We start from the raw sequence: 19618 nt of genomic DNA, 5'->3' as shown, positions 1-19618 counted from the left end.
AGTTCTGTGGACTTTGTACTCTCGATTCATAAAAGGGCTTCTACAAATACCAATCTTTAATACATCATGCAATAAAATCTTGAGTTTCCCCAGGATTTTGACAGTGTGTGTTGTGTGGTGTTTGTGGGGGTTTTGTTGTTGTTTTTTTTGGCTCGGGTTTTCTTTTCTTGTGTTGTTTTGTGTTTTGTTGTTTTTTTTTTTTTTTTAACTTCTCAGCTGCTGTGCTGGTTAGGTGCTGGGTGCAGGAAACTGCTACCCCCCTTAAAGACTTACTTCCACCCCCTTGAGACCTATATAAGCTATGCTGTCTGTGCTTCATCGCTGTGGCTTTCCTTTCATGTAGTTGCATGTTCAGATATAAGTCTGCAGAAATGTAGGGTTCATTTCACTCCCATTCTGAGGTCATAAAGCTTTGTATTTTGTTTATTTCTGGGCATTGCATCAATTTTTTATGCACAAACTGAAGCATAAACAGATTACTTCTTACTATGTTTTTGTAGCAGATTTGTAAACCAAAGATGAGGAATAAGAAAAACATAGTTTGTTTGGCATCTGAATTAATTTAGAAGAGAAATATTTTATGTATGGTCTGTCCATTTGTGACTTTTATCCAAAAGTCACTTCTTGTCATTGAAACTTTTGGAGATTTCAATAATGAGTTGGAAGACTCCCATGATGAAGACTTTAAACGAAAATTCTTTCTTATCACATCTGGTGGTTGTCTAAAGACTCAGCTGACTGGAATATAGTTAAGTGAAGCAAACAGATGCATAAATATGTGTAAATGTTGTATATATTTCTTCTGTGAATAAAAACAAGTCTCTTTTTTTTTTTTTTTTTTTTTTTTCTTCTTCCCCACTAGGGATTGCTTGTGGAAGTTTTTCTTCCCACCAGACTATCAAGTTATGAAAGTCTCAGAAATTGCTCAGCCTGGGAAACCCAGACAGATTCTTGCTTTTGAACTGCGGATGAATATTATTGCAGATGCTACCATTGATTTGCTCTTTACCAAAAATAGGGTAAATAGTGAAAACTTATCTAGAAAATAACTTGTCTACTGTGATTACACTGTGCTTTTTGATTGTGCATATTTTGACTTGTCTCAAGTGTTTATTACAGAACTGTGGTTTTAAAAGCTAGGCGATTGTTGTAGTGTTATAATTATGAGCAAACCCTTCAAAGAGAACTATTGGCTGAGAGGCATTAATATTTGTTGGCTTATTTTAAGTTTCTTTTGAGCCTTAAAGCTACATCTTAAGCCATGGCAGCTCCTACAGTCTTGGGAATTCATGACCTGGACATTTCCTATGCAATCTTCCATTGTGATGAAGCTCACCATGATGAAAAGACAATTTCTTCTGATATTGGATGAATATCTAATATTACTGGAGAGATGATAGTGGGGGGAACAGAAGATGCATATGTGTAGGGGTTTGGATTTTTCCTTCCCCTGTAGCTGCTCTTATAAATGGGATATGGTGTGACTTCATTGTACCCCTGTTTTCTTCTTTTTTTTTTTTTGTGACTGAAAGGGTTAAAGAGTGTAGTGTTAGAAATATATATTCATTTGCTCTCTCAGGCCTTGGATCAGAATATCTTATGCAGTTTCTGTTAGTGGGCCTAAGTCAGCATTTGTTAAGCCTAGAAATGGTGTTATTTGGCATCAGTGCACATAGATAGTTCATTCGTAATTTTTCTGAAGGCAAGAAAGTCTTAAGTCATCAGGTGCCTTAATCCAGGGGTGGATAATGATAGCCAGAGGCATAAAGTGCACTGGTTGATGCAGCAAGCCTAGAAATAATGTTTGGACTTTTTTCCCTTCTTGCAATACAGGAAACTAATGCTGTACATGTAAATGTTGGTGCAGGATCATATTTGGAAGTAAATATTCCCATGACAGTAGGTGAAAATGGTGAGTTAAGGCTAAGCTTGATTTGTTTTCCTGATGTTTTTCCTGAACAGTTATCTTAATTCCTGTGTCTGTGAATGTCTTGTAGTGTTTTTTCCTTTGTGACTATGAGATGTATATTCTTATGTGAAGGAACAAAAAGTATTTCCTTGTACATTTCATTGCAAGATATTAAAGCATGTACATATTTAAATAGATAAGTTGCCTCCATGTTTTTTTAGGTTAGGGAACACAAATTCCTTAACTACTAGGCGGTGTATCATTTAACTGTGTGTTGTGAAGCAGATTACAGATACATGGTCAACTCAAAGCAGGAAGATTTCTTCAGTAGGATTAGTGTAGTAGTTGAGTCATGCTGAGAAATGCATTATGAAAACTAATTTGTTTATTTAAACAAAACAAACCCCCAAATCCAAAGGTGGAGTGGAGATAAATGTAAAGTTATGGGTATGTTCCTTGTGTTTACTCATCTTGTTGGCTGGTTTGAAATCCTCTGCTAAATTGTTCTCTTGATTCTTTCTGGCATATTTGAGTTTTATTCTGCAACTTAAACCAAGATCTCTGGAACCCAAGCACTTCCAGACCCAGCAAAGAAGACTTCTGTCATTTTGCCTACATGAAGGCAGAACACGTTAAGCTCTTCATTGACAAACAGTAGAGGACAGAATTATTATAGTACTAATTTCCATCATGATGTTTCTTGATTGTTAGTGGACTGCTGAAATCACTGGTGAAAGTTATTTAAATATTTGTGTAACTCTTGTGTCTGAATGATTGTTTTCTATCTTTTGTTTGCTAGGCTATTCACCTACAATTAAAGGGCAGCTTCTGCATGTTGATGCCACTAGCAGTATGCAGTACCGGACTCTCTTAGAAGCTGAAATGCTAGCTGTAAGTTTAAGTTTGCATTACTAAGCACAAAGCTTCAGTCTCTAGAGGATTTTTAGTGAAGAGCATATTTATTTGTCTGTGGAGCAGTTCTTTAGGTTCTTAAACAATACAGCAATATGCCTTTTGAATGTATTTTGCAAGACCTTAATATGTAAGGACTTACAGGTACACACATAACTATGCAGGTGTGTAACTTTCAGTGACTTACATAATTTATATATGAAGTTATATGTGTTATGAAAGCAGTGGAGGGATTAGAGTACGATTTACAAATCTTGCCTCACTTACTATGTAGCCATATGTTTATATAGGCTTTACCGTAATAAATGATTACATTTAGCTGTGCTACAGAATGTGTGTGTCTAAGTACTTAAAAGTACTTCAGAGTGCTTAAACTACTTGAGACGATTTAATACTGCATTATTCTTCTGCTTGCCTAGTATTTCACTTCTGCAGTGTTGTAATTCCGTAGATTGCCTTTCTCACTGTTTTTTAAATGACCTTATGATGTTTTTAATGTTTAAATTTGAGCATCATATCAATGGTTGAAAAATATTTATATTCTGAAGGATTTTATCTTTAGCTTATTGTGAAAAGTGATGCTTTTAATGAAAACTTTGCTTTATAAATTGCTTGGTACGTCTGCTGCAACAGATGTATCAAAAGTTTGTAGGATGCCTTTCCAAATAAATGAATACACTAACACTTGACCTTCAAACACAGAAAGAGAGATTAAATTATTAAGGAACTGGAGAGGCCTTCTGTTCATCCCAGCAGGAAGACAGTTTTAATTATTCAACAGAGTACATATGTGAAAACTGCTGAGCTACAGGGTCAAGCACTGTAATCTCTTCAAGTAATTCTGATGCTTTAATGTCTTGTTCACAGTTTCATATTAATGCCAGCTATCCCCGGATATGGAACATGCCACAGACATGGCAATGCGAACTTGAGGTTTATAAAGCAACATATCATTTTATCTTTGCTCAGAAAAGCTTCTTTACAGGTAACTTCTTTACTAAATAAGTTACGTATCAAATTAAATATTCTTTCTTTAGAATTTCTTTTCAAATTTTGCAAAGGTGTACAAGGTCAGGTAACTGCTTTACTAAATACATATCAAATTAAATTTATATTTAGGACAACAAATTGTTTCTGAGGACCAGGTTCCTGATGTTTTCTGTTGCCTGTGTCTAAGTACATGATATTCTTATATTTGAGTAGAGATACCAAATGATTTAATTTTCTAACATCTAAACTAAATTTGATCTGCAGTTATGTTAAGTGATCTTAAATTTTAGATGAATTTATTTCTATCAGAGCTATTGATTTGTTTTATATTTGTCACCTAGGATGTTGGTTTCTCTGATATTTCTCTCTTTGGCTGACTGATTTTCAACTACTTAGGCTTTAGGTTGTGTCCCTGTGGCTGACAGATGATGAGAGAAAGTAATTTGCTCCTTAGGATTTTGGCTGTGAGGAAGAATACATGTGCACAAGACAGTACAATATGATACAGTGTCACGAAGCTGTTGCTGAAAGTTCCAGCTGCAGTAATGGAAAGAATATAGCCCCATCAATGTGGCACTGCCTGGGCTAATTAGCCCTGCTGGGAAGAAGGATTAATTGGTGCAGGCATAGTGCCATGCTAATAAAGTTATCCTCCTAGTGAGGCCAGAGCTGTTGTCTGTATAGTGCTGCAGTGCACAGCATAGTCTACCAATCTATTCAGAGCAAACATGAACTTGACAGCAACGCTGTTTTGCTGTGTTAGAAAATATTACTAATGTACGCATTCAGAGTATCAGAATGGAAAACCAAAGGAAAGCAGTCAGTAGTCCAGTGCTTTTAGGTCAGTGTGTGACTTAGATACTGAACAAAACTAAACTAGAAAACTTAATTAAACGTATGGCTTTCCAACTTAAGAAAGCAGGTGAGAAATGGGAGATGGATTCACAGCAAGTATTTGTGGAATATCTGCCTGAGAAATGGATACTGTGTATTGTTCTCATTTTCCTTTTTCTGTAAAGGAGCAAATGGTTAACGTTTCCAATTTATGAAAAGCCAAAAAACAAAAGAAGAAATCTCTCGCTTGATTGCTACTAACTCGTCTTCTATTACTTTCCATGGGTTTAGATTTGATCCAAGACTGGTCCAGTGATAGCGCACCTGATATTTTTTCATTTGTTCCTTATATGTGGAACTTCAAGGTCATGTTTCATCAATTTGAAATGATTTGGGCAGCAAATCAACACAACTGGATTGACTGTTCCACCAAACAACAAGAAAATGGTGAGATCACTTTTCTTTTTATTTGGAAGAAAAGTACTTAGTACAAAAAAAAATGTACTTAGTACAAAAAAAATGTACAAAATATATAGAGAGAGTACAAGAATTATAAAACTTATACTAGAAAAAAGTGTGTTCAGTGATAACTACCCATTTTGCTACTGTTGATGTGCATAAACCATCCTAAAACTTCTGTAAGTTCTAACTTACTTTGTACAAACACATACCTTTTTTGGGGGGAGAGTGCCCTTCTAGATCACGTTTTAGCATTCATTTTTCAAGACACTTTGAATCTTTGATTTAGCACAACAGTTTGCAGAGAGCAACCGTGAGGTCTTGACATATATTCAGGAAGCAAACTGAAAACATTCACTTGGGAATAAATTTTTTAAGTAACATTGGAAAAATACCACTTGAACTCCATATAACTAAAAATGTCTGTTTCCTGTTCATTTCAGAATAGGAGATAAGGCTACTAATTCTAGACAAAGCTAAGAGGTGCATTTCAGAAAGCTGAAACTTTGTTTAATGGGCAATTTGGTTTATACGTATTTCAGTGGTCTACGCTGTACTAGAATCTTATAATTTCAACATAGAAAGAGGATGGTGGATTAAAGATCAGGAAGTTGGGTTCTATTTAAAAATAAGACTCACTACTTCATCAGAAGTGTGAGGAATTTTCAGTGTGTATTTCCTTGTCCAAAAACTGGTGTGTGAAGCAATAAAGTAAGTCTTAAGATATCAGTTACAGTTGTCTGCTTGCAATTTCATTTTGCTAAGTACAGTGTCTTTCTATAAAGGACAAGCTGTAGGGAATAAATACTTGCAGAATAATTTAGTAGGATGTACTCTAAATACACAGTAGTTAAAATGGCAGTTTCTTATGTCACGAGTTCTTGAATGTCTTTTCATTATTTTTACCTGTATGTTTGGTAATTTGTCTAAGAATAAAATAGGAAGTAATTCTGACAGATGTTTTTTTGTTTGTTTTTCTTCTTCTCTACCAGTTTATCTAGCAGCTTGTGGAGAAACACTGAACATTGTTTTCTCTCTGCCTTTCACTGACTTCGTTCCAACCACATGCAGTACTAGATTTTCTTTAAGGGTAAGTTCTTCCCCCCTCACCCCTTTTGTCTTTCAAATGTGAGATAGTTTTCCTGCATTCTTCAGTCAGGAAGTTTTGAATAAACTCTTTCCTGAAAGAAAGACACTCTTTTTCACTTCCAGTTCATAGAATTTTTCTTTAAGTAACCCAGAGGTAAATGGTTTCTGTTGCTTATATGAAGCATCCAATCACAGGCTTTTTTGATTTATATGTACATATATATACAAATAAAAATACATTTAAAAAATATATATACCCGTATGCTTCATACATACATATATACACACATTTGTTATATATGCTATATATACTTAAACTGTGTGTGTCTGTGCTATGTATTTTATCACTTGAAAGTCTGTTCCAATTTATTCAGAAAATGTGAAAATCTAATATATGTTCAAAGACAAAAATCAAATACTGGAATGGGTACCCCCAAACCATTTTGGAAAGCCACCTTCCAGATTTTTAAGAGTTTCTGTAGAATAAGTAACGATGATAAAGTGGTTTTGACAGATGCAGCTAGTTCTTTGAAAGACTGTACTTCTTGTCTTCCCTAGAATAGAAGCAATCTACTGCTACTAAAAATAAAAAACTAGTTGATGGTGATTTTAGTAATTTTGTCTAATTTGATAGCAAAGCAAGCAATGTTTTATCTAATTTTTTTTTTTTAAAGTATGGTTTAGTTGAGATGTATGGTGGCCTTGAACCAGTCACTTAACTTTTGCAGTATAGCTGGAGCAACACAAGAACAGGAATCACTAAAAGCCATGCCCCCCCTGTGTTTTACAGATTGCTATGGTGTTATGTGCTGCAGGTTACTGGACTTGTAACTGTTCAGAACTACAGAGCACTTGGGATTCTACTAGAAATTGGTGGGAGCTGTGGTCAGTGATCACATGGGAAAGTTGAGATTTCTTGCCTCACTTTGCCTGTAAAGTGAAGATGATGGTGCATATGAACATGCAAATAGCGTGAGCATTATGCATAAAGTGAATGTAAATTAACTTTTCTGTTACTAATGTTTGATTTTAGGGAGAAGATGTTGATCTTCATTTGTATCTACCAGATTGTCATCCTAGTAAATATTCCCTTTTTATGCTGGTGAAAGATTGTCAGCCTACTAAAATAAGTCCTGAATCTTGTATTTCTGCCGAATGTCAAAGTGGTCAGAAAACGGGTAAACCAAAATGGAGGAACATTACTCAAGAAGAGTGAGTTTCATTGTGTTATATATTTATGTCTTTATATTGGCTCTTCATATTTATTTCTGTTTGTGATGAAAGCAACCTCATACATTCATGGAAGAGGTTTAATGAAACTGTTGTACTTCAAATAAAAGTCTGATGTTTCTTTTTTGCAAGGGCTGGATGGGTTGAATGCTGGACAGTCCCGAGTGTTGTGTTTACAATTGACTACTCGTGGCACCCAATTTATCCTCAAAAGGCAGATGAGCAGTTAAAACAATCCTGTAAGTGTCACTTCTTTTTTCTTGTTAACATGTTTCATTTCAGGCATGCTGCGACTTTGTTGGATCAAACTGCTTAAATTTGCAGAAGGGAATTTTGAACTAAACTGCTACTATATGTCACATGGGAGAATGCTAATCCTTAGGATGCACCAGGTTTGATTTAAAAACTGACAACATCTCGTGATGCAAAATTTCAGAACATGTCCCAGTTCCCTGTGTAAAAAGAGGATACTGTCTGTAGTTCTCCTTGTCCTTAACAAAGTGGATCTCTTAAATGGGCTGTTGCATAACGCAAAATTTCACTTGGTATATTAAATATGATGCACAATATTTTTGGCAGTATTGTGTGTAGCCTTTCTAAGCTTTTTTTCCTCTGGATGTTGTGATGTTGTCTTATGATTTAAATGTTTAAATACATTATATATGAGATATAACATCGTCTTACCTTTTTGGATATGAAACTCTGAGATTCCATTGTAGCTAACACTGTTGAAGTGAAACGTGGCCATCAGATATGAGTGTTAGACTGACCAGTCTAACACTAATTTCTAAATAAGTATTTTTAAATTTTAAATATCTAAACAGTATTTCTAAATAACAAATATTCTGTAAGTATGTGCTTGCAAAAAAAAAGTTATAAATACTTAAACGCTGAGATAAAAGTAAGTTATTTTAAATGCAGAGGACGGAATGCAGGAAGTTATGGGATTACATAAAAGTCTTTCAGGTTGAGATGCTAGAAGCAGAACCGATGAAGGAGAGGTATTAGAAGAATAATGAGGGCTAATTTGAATGGGCCTCAATCAGCAGGTGTTAGAAGACATGCTGGATAGCATGTTTAGGTTTTGAGTTCCAACAATTCCAATCTAAAAGAACTCAAATTTTAGAGGATGAAGCAGAAAAAGTAAGATTCATCTTGCAGATGTTCATTAAGTGCTCTTGTGAGACTGTGTCAGCTTGTGTCAAATGTGCATACTTCAAATTTGAAAACATTTACTCCTAATTGTAGCAATTGAACCTGCATTTGAAAGCTTGTACGTACACAGGTAATTTCATCTGCAACTTTCTTCAATGAATAATCCAGCACAGTACAGCTCACTTTTAGTCTGTGATGCTGATAAATGTGTTTGTTACAGTAGCAACATCTGTATTTTGTTTTGAGTCAATCAGTAGAACTCTTCAAGTCTCTGAGAAGCAAATATGTTGCATTACAAGAGATGCAGCTTCTGAAAAAGTGGTCATGTCACTGCGGCATTTAGCTGATTTATAACCCATAACATAATGCAAAAGTTGTAGACAATAATGGTAAGTTAAAGCCTTGAAGGTTTTCTGGCTACAGGTGTGTATTCACTGTAGTTCTGTATGTGCCAGTTCTTCCAGTTAAACTGGCACCTGAAATCTTGCTCCATCTGGAGCATCAATTTTATATGGTTTTCCATCAAGTTCTTTACTTCCCAGCAGTCGCTTTACATCCCCCAAAGCACTTCCAGTTATTAGCTTCCTTCTCGTCGCCTTTCCTCACTTAAAAAAGACAAAGCACTTTCTTCCCCCTAACTCCAAATTAAAAGAAGGGATAGGAAATAAGATTTGAATTTCCAGACTGTTTTGTGACTAGAGTAATTGAGTTGTTTGAGAAGAAATTTCGGCCTCCAGAGCTACCAGTTCAGAATAGGTTTTTAATATAACTTTTTATTTTTCCTATTTATTCGTGTGTTTGTTCTGCAATAGCTATGTCGTTGTGGGAAATCTGCTACACTGAAATGAAAGCATGTCTTTGTTTAACTTGAAAAGCAAGATAAATAAATGGAATTTTTTTTCAGAACTTGAAGGCTTGTTTTTCGCTTGCATAATTAACATTGACTAAAATATTCTGTATTTTCCTGTCTTCCCGTAGTTTACTAGATATGAGAAACCAGTTCTGTAGCATAGACATATTAACATAATTATACAGTCCAAATTAGAAAGCTGCAGAAAGTTGTATATATAATACACATTCATATTTGCAGAATTTTGTCCCTCAGAAGCCTAACTTGTAATTAAAATCTGTTTTCTTCTTTATTTTGCTCCAAAGTGTCAGAAATGGAAGAAACAATGTTATCTGTGCTAAGGCCATCACAGAAAACAGCCGACACTGTGATTTCATCTCCCACAGCTTCAACCCGCCTTCCCCTTGACCCCGCAGAGCTGCCCCCGGATAAGCTCCATGTGGAACTGGAACTCTCCCCAGATTCCCAGATAACCCTGTATGGACCCCTACTCAAAGCCTTTCTGTCCATAAAGGTAGGCATACGAACACAACTTGTAAAATTTATGGATGGCCACGTGTAGGAAAGGGAAATAATTCGATTGAAAGGGAAAACTAGAATTCTGCAGAATACGTGAATTTAGATGAAAACTTTTTGGAATGACTTCGTTTGGTGATATGGTGTAGCTGGGATGAATTCAGTTGGGACAGGCTTATGAGAAGACTTCCAATATATATATGTTGACCTGCATCAGCATAATTTTCCTTTCAAGGAATAGCATATGCTCTGGACTTCATATGCAGAAAACTACTCCTTTGACTTTTGCAGTAGTAAAAAAAAAAACCCAAAAACAAACCAAAAAAAAAAAACCCCAAAACCACGATTATGACTAGAGCTTATATTAACAACCATTTTTATGCAAAGATGTATCAGAACCCATGCTTATAGTGCATTTTAAATTCTGCAGAATTGTTTGTTTATTATTGTTTTAATTAGATTCTGTGAAATTTCTGGAGTTAGGATCAGGGAGGGGAAGGGTGAAGGACATGAGAAAAAGTTTAATTTAAAAAGCTGCTTCAATCAATATTGAAGAAGAATTTTTCATCCTTTTCTTGATGTTAATCTATTACGCTTTAAAATGTTTGTTTGTGTTGCTTATGTTCTGTCCTCTTCCATTACTGATCTTCAGGGTGGCTAGAAACAGCTTAATTTCACAGTTTAATTTCTTTCTACCTCCCTCACCCTGCCCTGTTGTGACAAAAGCAGAGGCGATTGAACATGTCGCTGCTATTTGACTAAGCTTGAAATGCTTGGGGTTTGTTGGTTGAGGGTTTTTTTTGGTGGGTTTTTGTTGTTGTTTTTTTATTTTTAAAGGGTCTGTTTTACCCTACATAGATGTAAACTAAGGTAATGCTTCTAGAGGCTTCAATTTTGGGTCAGAGAATGAGGAATTTTGAGATAGGTGATCAGTATCAGGACTCATGCTGAAACAGTCATTTTTATGAATTTATATAAGGTATTGCATGTAAGCAATGAATAGCAGAAAATATTAAGTTTCTGTAGAGTATAGGACTTGCAAATATGCTCATTATTTTTTTCATGTTGCCACTAAAGTAAATAGGATTAAAATCAGGCCACTATTTCATCTTGAAGACTTCATTTCTTCTGATGCAGAGGAAATGCACCCATTTTTGGATTGTTTATTGAGCTCCTCTTTTGGAGCCCGTAAATTCATGAAATGGTTCTGTCTTTCCAAGCAAAGCAGCATTTCTTCAGTGCTCTTTGCCCCTGGAGGTCTATGTAACCAGTGCTACGTTAGATCCCTTGATTCTATGATTATTTTTAATAATTTTTTAAGGTGCAGATTTCTCAGACTAAATCTAGCTTTTATCTTCTAAATCTCAAGAGAAATTTTAGATGAATAGCTTGTTTTTGAAAATGCGCATTTATTGTTATTTTTAGTATTTTTGTGACTGTGTTTACATCTTTTTGTCCAGCTGTGCTGACAGCATCTCTTAATAGATTTCTAGGGTTTTTTTAATGCTTGTTTTCCTGACTTATGGTTGAATTGTTGTTTTCAGTTTGTTTTCATATATTTTTTTCAATACATACGGGAGAGATTCCTAGACATGCATTGCTTTTGCAGTTTTGTGAAGCCTTCTATTCTTTAGAGGTAGTTTGTTGGTGTAGCGCGCTGTGTTTCTCACTGAAGAGCTTACTGACTTGGAATGAATGATTTATAGGTCCTTGCATCCCCAGCAGAAGGTACTGGAGTGAGTTACTGGAGTTCTTAGCACCCTCTGCTGGGTCTGCCTTATAAAAAATATTTCAAGGTTTGTGTCGGAACACCGACCTTTATCTTTTCCCTTTGCTAGAAAGCCAAGCAGATTAGCTTTGCTTAACTTTTGAGGTTTTTTTTTGGTTTGGCCACAGAGCAATGCTTAATTCATAGGCATTAACACCAAAAATACTTCAGAGACTCAGTACAAGATGGTAAAATCACATGTCCACAGGAGTCATTATTTCAAGGCCGATAACAAGCCTGCCTTTTCTGCAAACCTTTTTCAAGGACATGGGCACCTTGCAGTTGCTTGCTTTTTTGTTGTACACTTCCTCTTTGCTTGATTGCACTGCAGACTTGTGCTTACAAAAGAACAAAGTAGTTTTGGAAAGCAAGTGAGGCACAGAAAAGGGAAGGAGGGGAGCAAGAAACATCATAAGATTAAAATCGTTTCAGTTTAATCTTCAGTCTAGTACTCATTTGTCTGCATCTCACAAATCACCAGTTGAGTTTGTAATAGGTGCAACATTTCTGTCAACATGAGAAGCTGAGGGACTGAATTACTTTCTGGGAACAAATGAGGGAGCAACTTTTCTCTCTGTGTTGTAACCTCTTTGGTCAGAGAGGATTTTGCTCCATGGAATATTTAGCCCCCAACACTTCCCACATACTGAATTAATAAGAAAATATAACCTGCATCATTCAAAAACTTGTTCTTGAGAGTCTAGCCTTTTTTTTTTTTTTAAAGGGGAGGAGGAGGTGACAAATTATCAGAAATCTGATTCTAATGCACTTAATAAATAAAACACAGGAAGCTGATTTTTTTTTTAAAAAAATATAATTAGCGATGGATTTTGTGTTTCGCAGTAGAATTTGGCAAAGTTACTTCAAGTCTTAGATAATTAAGGGGGATTGGCTTAGAAACAAGGTGGGTTTTAGACCCAAGGGGAGAAATGTTTATGAACTAATATTTTAGAAGCATGTTTTAAGACTTTGAAATACGCTGATAACAAGTTTCAGTAGGTTGGATGAGTGTGACTTCCTGCAGGGTGTTTTGTGTTCTTACTCTCAAAGTTATCTATCTTTAAAAGCACAAAATCTGTTTAAAATGTCAGTAGTAGTAGTTCAGAGTAGTTATTTGTATTGCGTGCATCTAGAATACCACCGGTTGAGAACTACTGAGAGCCCGTTCTTTTCCTGCAAAGCACATGGCCTAAATTTGCTCACTTAAGGTATCCATTTTTCATAAAATAAAAGTATATGTTTCTTCAGCTGTAGGTTGTAGCTATACCGCTTATTTTAGGGAGAGCTAACATATAGGAAAAGGTTGGATTTGTATTTCGTTACATTGCCTGTATGTTTTTAATTTGTTTTCCATATGGATATAACAATTCCTTTTCCTAGGAAAATTATTTTGGAGAAGATGACATGTACACTGATTTTGAAGAAGTTATTTCAAGCCCTGTTTTGTCACTGTCAACTTCTTCAAGCTCTGGATGGACAGCTGTTGGAGTGGAAAATGACAGAAAAGAAAATGAAAGTTCAGTCAAGCCAGTTCATCCTCTTACTTTACGCCCGTGGGATATCACTGTGCTTGTTAATTTGTACAAAGTGCATGGGCGATTACCAGTGGTAAGTACTTTAGAATCTTAAAATATTTTACTTCATGTAATTTTTTTTTCTAGTTAAATCACCTGGAGCTAAATTTAACTCCCTGGAACATTCAGTTAGAGTGGTGCTTACCAAAGTATATGTATACTCTGGACTAAAATTATGGCTGTCTAAACCAATTTGAGACACAATTATCATTTTGCTTATCTGAGAGGCAGAACTGGATAATTTTTTTATGTGTTCTTTTCAGTGAACTTGATTTGTGTGATAATATTTCTGATTGACGATTATGGCTTCACTGCTAGTTAGCAAAACTGTCTTCTAATGGTGCATTCTGCTCTGTGCAGCTGCATTCTGAGGGATCCCCAGGAATTCAAATAAGAATCCAGACAAAAAGTTGGGTTCACTCAAATGGGTTTGAATTGCTGTTTATGTAATTGTCGAAGGGTTTTTGAAGTTGCACAGGCTTCTCTTTGAGTATTCACTTGGAGGAAGATTAGCATACTTCCTGCTCACAGGTTTGATTCTAATCTTACAATTTCAACCCTGTTGTGTATTTTCAGTTTCTGAAACAGATGTGTTTAATTTTTATTTTAGCATTGCAGTCCAGATGGTCCTGAGTGCCCTACAGCTTTCTTGGAAAGGTTGTGTTTTGAGATGAAGAAAGGATTTAGAGAAACAATGCTTCAACTTGTGCTGTCTCCAGTGAATTTGTTTCTGAATGACAACTATCAGGTAATAAGGTGGTTTTTACGTGTTTGCATGTGTAGGTCTGTATTGTGGAAGTTCTGATGATCTTAAAATTCAATTCTGTTTTGTTAGGAACTTTCCTCTTTTACACATACAAAGTTTGTTAAGGCTTATGAATCAAAAGAGGTATTAAAGAAAAATCTGATGTATATTTTTAAAAAAATCCTTATTTCTGTCCAGTTTGCATTTTAGTGAAATGCACAAAAGAAAAGATTGTGTTTTCTTAATTTTGCTTAAAATCTTTCTGGAGAAGTTCTCTAGGAAATGGAGAGTAATATTCACACTGGTCTTAGAAACATTGAGTGATCTCTGGTTTGTGCATGTTTTATTTTGTGGTGGTGTTTGTTTTTTTTAAGAATTTAGTTGTAAAAGATACTCTAAATACTGGCACATGTACATTTTGTGCAGTGGCTGGATATGTTTCACTTTTTTAAGCATATAGTTTTAAAACTACATGTGTTGGTAAATAGAATAACTGCATCTTTCACATATTCTCTATGACTTTTATTAGACTAAATCACACAGCTGGATCTATATCTTATGGTCAAGATATTGTTATGCCCTACAGTCTTCCTCTGGTGGGGGAGTCATGAGCAAGTACTTAATGAGAGAAAGTTAAGTGTTGTTTGTGGCTCGTCAGCTAGTTCTATACTGTGATTTTAGTAAACTTGCAAACATTGCCCGTATGGATGAATGTATCTCACTGAGGAGTTGAGACTGAAATTTGTTAACGCAAGAAGTTATCCTGATTCAGTGCAGGTTAGTGAATAGTTGGAGTTTGTATTTTGTTTATGCACATGTTAGTTGCATTAAAAGCACTATGATACTTAGACTGTGCAGATTATATTATTTACAGATTATATTGTTTTCAATCCCTGTGTCCTGAAATAAGTTGCTGCTAATGGTCTGTATGATTTAAAATTTACATTAGTTTTATCATAGAATCATAGAATGGTTTGGGTTGGAAGGGACCTTAAAGATCATCTAGTTCCAACCCCCCTGCCACAGGCAGGGACACCTTTCCACTAGACCAGGTTACTCAAAGACTCATCCAACCTGGCCTTAAACACTGCCAGGGAGGGGGCAGCCACAGCTTCTCTGGGCAACCTGGGCCAGTGTCTCACCACCCTCACAGGAAAGAATTTCTTCCTAATATCTAATCTAAATCTACCCTCTTTTAGTTTAAAACCATTTTATCTTACACACATTCCAGTGTTTGAAAACTGGAATACTGTGTGCAGGTGAAGATGCATGTCACCCTATTTTTTTTACTCTTATGTTAGTAAGATAATGAAAGGAATTGGTTGATGCTTGTTTAATCTTTCCAAATTTGGATCCAGTGTGCAACAAGCACAAAAGTACCTTAAGTATAACCAGTGACTGTAGACTGACTAATAGATAAAAGAATTGGAAGAAATAATGAACTTTCTTGAAGGCAAAAAGTTAAATGATGACATCTTAGGAGGTTCCACGTTAGCCCTCAAATTTTTGAGATGTTATTCTGTCGACCTCTTGATTAGTAAAGAAGAAATCCTATCAAGAATGTAGAATCTAAACAATTTGGGTTTTGGTTGCAACACTGCGACCGTCTTTAGCAGCAATCTGAAGAAAGCGATGGTGTGAAGTCACAGGAATTGAAGATGCATAATCTATATGGGATTAATAGGGCTGTCTTTCGAGAGAGCTGCAGAAATTGGATGTAGTGACAGCATGGTGGCAGATAAAATTCCATTTTCCTCATAGCTTTTGTCAGGAGCTAAGTATCCGCATTGTAGAACTTATTTTTCAATTGAATGAAGTTGTCAGAAGGTGCAGCTGAAGCTGATGAGAATTACAGTTTGAACATACGAACCTTTATGTAATGAAAAATTCCATCCTATGAATTTCCAGTTATGTTATCCAAATCTGCTGGAAGATTTGTGTATATCAAATTTTTGTGGGTGTGGTTTTTTTGGTTGTCCTATGAGTTTGTCCTGACTTGGGTTAGATAAACTTCCTTCTACCCCCAAAAGATTTGCATATATGTTGTTGCGTGGGTAATGCTGAGGTCTTGGGACTGTCTAGCTGTACAAAAGTCAACAGGATTTAAGAGGTGAAGATGAATGCGTAATGAAGTATCTCTGGCTACACAGTTTTTGCCCTTTCTATTGATGTATTCTTTGCAAACATTAACTTTAACTTACTTGTCCTTAACAGCGACCTGCAGTGGATGAAGTTCTTCGAGAGGGTCACATCAGCCTGTCAGGTCTGCAGTTGCGTGCTCATGCAATGTTTTCAGCAGAAGGTCTGCCTCCTGGCAGTGATACTTTAGAATATGCATGGCTGATAGATGTACAGGCTGGAAGTCTTACAGCCAAAGTAACGGCACCACAGGTACCATCTAGAAATTATTCGCTTTGAAGTATTACCTTTCTTCTTTCTTGTAAAACTGGTGTAGCGTGGATTTTTGGAAAGCGTGTGATCGCAGCTGAATTTGGATGCAGCTGTGCCTTAAGTAACCTTAATTTTTAGTTTGAAAATCTAATCATTTTTATAAATGGATAAGAGATGCCAAATGAGCTGAATCTGTTATTCATCTTAAATCTAGGGTGGCTAGTGTTATATGAGAATTTAAAAGGATGATGGTAACAGAGCATGAACAAATTGGTAGCGAATACTGTTGTCGCCACATGTAAACACATATATGTTATATCTTTGTATGTTAATGTACTTGGTTTAATTGCAGAGTAAATAATACTTCTATGTAAATAGAACTGGTGTTTTGGGATGCCTTAAGCCATAAACTAGGTAACATGATGAAGAGGAGAAACAAAAATCTACTCAGAAGGTATAAGTATGAGATGACTTAGTTGTCTGTGACTTCCTCTGAGGTTACTTTTTATTTTGTGATGCTGACTTCTGGAGATGCAGGTTTGTTACCCCTGCTGGTTAACTCTCTGGGAAGGACAAATGAAGTATTCAGTTGTGATTGCAGTCTGAAAGGCATTTGATATCCCTCAGCTGTAAGGTTCTTGGAGATATGTAGGTATTAGCATGAAGGGATGCTGCCAGCAATAAGGATATCAAATTGAGCATCTGGCAAGAATTTAGCTTGCAGGTAAAGTTCTGGCTTTCCATAGAAAACGATGCACAAAATCACATTTTAAAGTAGGAGACAAATGAGATAATTTGTGGGAGTGTAGTATGGGCAGGCCTCAGCAGGAGAGTCACTGGTGGCTCAGTCTTGCTGCTCAGTGCATAAATTCTGATGCTTCGTCCCACTGGAATATAGTTTGCTTTCACAGTGTTGGATTTTCTTAGGTCAGCCTTAGCACTAATCCTTTTAGTTTTGCCATTGATGTTACTTTTATTTTTCCAGATACAATAATGGTTCCAAGTATACAATAGGCAGATCACTTATTTCTGGTGTAGGCTGCCAGATCTTTAAAAAAGGTTGCTTTGTCAGTATATTCTGAGACATGAGAGAAGTACATAAATTCTGTTTAGTAGTTATTGTTTGGTTTATTTATTTTTTAATTGTTTTAAGGCACTTCTACAGCCTCTTATTCCTCTAAAAATTGGCATAATTTTCTAGGATTAAACGCATATTTCATTAGGAGACTTCTGCAGCAAATACAGTCAAAATAAGGCATACAAGCAATTTCAGTAAATCTAAAGAACAGACTCCAGATACATTTTCATGCTGCGCATAGAGACTTTTGTGCCGGTATTTCCCAAAATGCTACCACTGATTTAGATAAGCTATAGTATTTACTCCACTGCTCTTTGCTTCAAAATTAAACCTAGTTGATTCAAAGTACTCTAAGGTTAGAGAGCATTTCTAAATGCTTGATGCAACTTAAGGATTTTCTTCCCCTACAAAGCCATTCTTAGTTGTATGCTTCATACAGGATTTTTATTTTATTTTTATTTTTTTGTTGTCAGCACTGCTATGGAGCAGAACTTGAATTTGTCTTTCAGGATCATTGGCTTTTTTCCTCCCATAGTGTGATGTATTGCAAGAATTTGTGAAGGGACAACACTAAAGGGAGGAGGAGAACTTTTGTGCAGGACAGTCATAGCTATATTAAATTCCAGTTAAATTACTGCTGATTTTAACTGCCCTTTCCTTTGGCTAGCCAAAGAAAACCCATTTCCCTCTCATAATAGAGATGGACAGTCATGAATCATTTCCTTTATGAATGAGCTAACTATATAAAAGAGTTAAATCAACCATAGGCTAATTATGAGGTCCAGCGAGATTCAGCAGTGTTCTGTTTAGCCCGTTTTCTCCTATGCTTTCTAAATGTACCTTTGTTACTTACATACAAGGAAGTCAGACATTTAATTATGAATGGTAATAGATTATTTCGAGGTATTTTTTTGAGGTAAAATAAGGGGAGCTCTGTCTTCACAACGAAGTTCTCAATTGACTATAATAGCAAAAGCTGTTTCCTTATATTAAGAAATAATTTAGGAAATTGTTTAATGTCATAGTGTTATCCATGAAAACCTACAGACTTGCATGTTGTGGCACACAGAAAAATAAAAATCAATCTTGAGTAACATGAAATAGACTATGTGTAAGCAAGGTAATGCAGCCAGAAGGTTATGGTGGGGTCTTTTTGTTTGTTTTCACTCCTGCTCACCTCTTAGCCTTAGGTGATGTTCTTTCAGTACTCTGTTGAATGCCGAAAGTTCATTTTGTGTACTTACTATTAGACAACGTGGTGTTATTTGCTTACAGCTTGCGTGTCTTCTGGAATGGGGCCAGACCTTTGTATTTCATGTGGTGTGCCGGGAGTTTGAACTGGAAAGGCCAAAATCTGTAATAATATGCCAGCATGGAATTGATCGTCGGTTTTGTGACTCGAAGGTAACCTTTCATCCGTCTTAATTGCTCACTATATATGCACAGGTTCTTTGGAACAGTTTAGAAATCAACCTTAGAGTTATCAAGACACATGGAGTATATGGTCAGATGAGATGTTCCCTTTGATAAATTATAGCTAATTATTTTTTAGAAAGAAAAGTGATTCTCTCTGGATTTTCCTGTGGATGTGCACAATGGTTTTGGTGCTCTGAGTTATTTTGAGAAACAGTATCCACAGAAGTCATGCCTAGTTTCTTACCTCTGCTGTGACCGTTAAGAGCCAAAGGGCATACTCCAGTGTCCCTCAAGAGACAAAGGTCATACTTCCCCTTGTGCTCCTGGCATATTTCCATGGTACTTTTCATCCTGTATCCTCTGGTGATGCAACAGTGCATTGGTGGGAGACTTAAGCTGACAGCTTATAGCTTCTGTGCACTTTTTTTAGAATTCTTGGTTTGTTTTAAACATGAGACTCTTATTTAATCATAATGTCATTGTGGATTCTTCTTTTGGTGCTTGTCTCTTGGAATCCACATGCACAGTCACTTGAAGACTGAAGAAAGCTTACCATATATTTAAGTATGATTCCTGGATTTCATCTCTTGGCATCCTCACTGTTTTGTTCCAGTTTTTGTGATGATGTCTATCAGCAGACTTGGTTTGCCTTTTGATGGTGGAAGCCAGGAGAGCCAGCTGGGTCCCTAGTTGTTGCTGGTC

The 19618-nt window shown here is 36.0% G+C and overlaps 1 protein-coding gene across 11 annotated transcripts in view; it reads left to right on the top strand.

Annotated features, from left to right (window-relative positions):
• Positions 1 to 19618, top strand: part of BLTP1 (bridge-like lipid transfer protein family member 1) — a 121622-nt gene that overhangs the window by 28373 nt on the left and 73631 nt on the right. For 10 of the 11 annotated variants that reach the window (XM_068404325.1, XM_068404318.1, XM_068404319.1 and 7 more), the window contains 13 exons: positions 863 to 1019; positions 1834 to 1912; positions 2709 to 2800; positions 3689 to 3806; positions 4937 to 5092; positions 6097 to 6194; positions 7227 to 7405; positions 7556 to 7662; positions 9734 to 9942; positions 13093 to 13320; positions 13897 to 14034; positions 16246 to 16422; positions 18776 to 18904. In XM_068404325.1, the coding sequence (XP_068260426.1) occupies positions 863 to 1019; positions 1834 to 1912; positions 2709 to 2800; positions 3689 to 3806; positions 4937 to 5092; positions 6097 to 6194; positions 7227 to 7405; positions 7556 to 7662; positions 9734 to 9942; positions 13093 to 13320; positions 13897 to 14034; positions 16246 to 16422; positions 18776 to 18904 (1867 nt within the window). The remainder of the gene's footprint in view (positions 1 to 862; positions 1020 to 1833; positions 1913 to 2708; positions 2801 to 3688; positions 3807 to 4936; positions 5093 to 6096; positions 6195 to 7226; positions 7406 to 7555; positions 7663 to 9733; positions 9943 to 13092; positions 13321 to 13896; positions 14035 to 16245; positions 16423 to 18775; positions 18905 to 19618) is intronic. The other variant, XM_068404322.1, reaches the window with a different exon arrangement.

The sequence above is a fragment of the Nyctibius grandis genome, chromosome 6 (genome assembly GCF_013368605.1).
Source record: "Nyctibius grandis isolate bNycGra1 chromosome 6, bNycGra1.pri, whole genome shotgun sequence".
Taxonomy (NCBI): domain Eukaryota; kingdom Metazoa; phylum Chordata; class Aves; order Nyctibiiformes; family Nyctibiidae; genus Nyctibius; species Nyctibius grandis.
The sequence above is the reverse complement of the archived record's forward strand: the minus strand, read 5'-3'. Positions and strand labels throughout refer to the sequence as shown.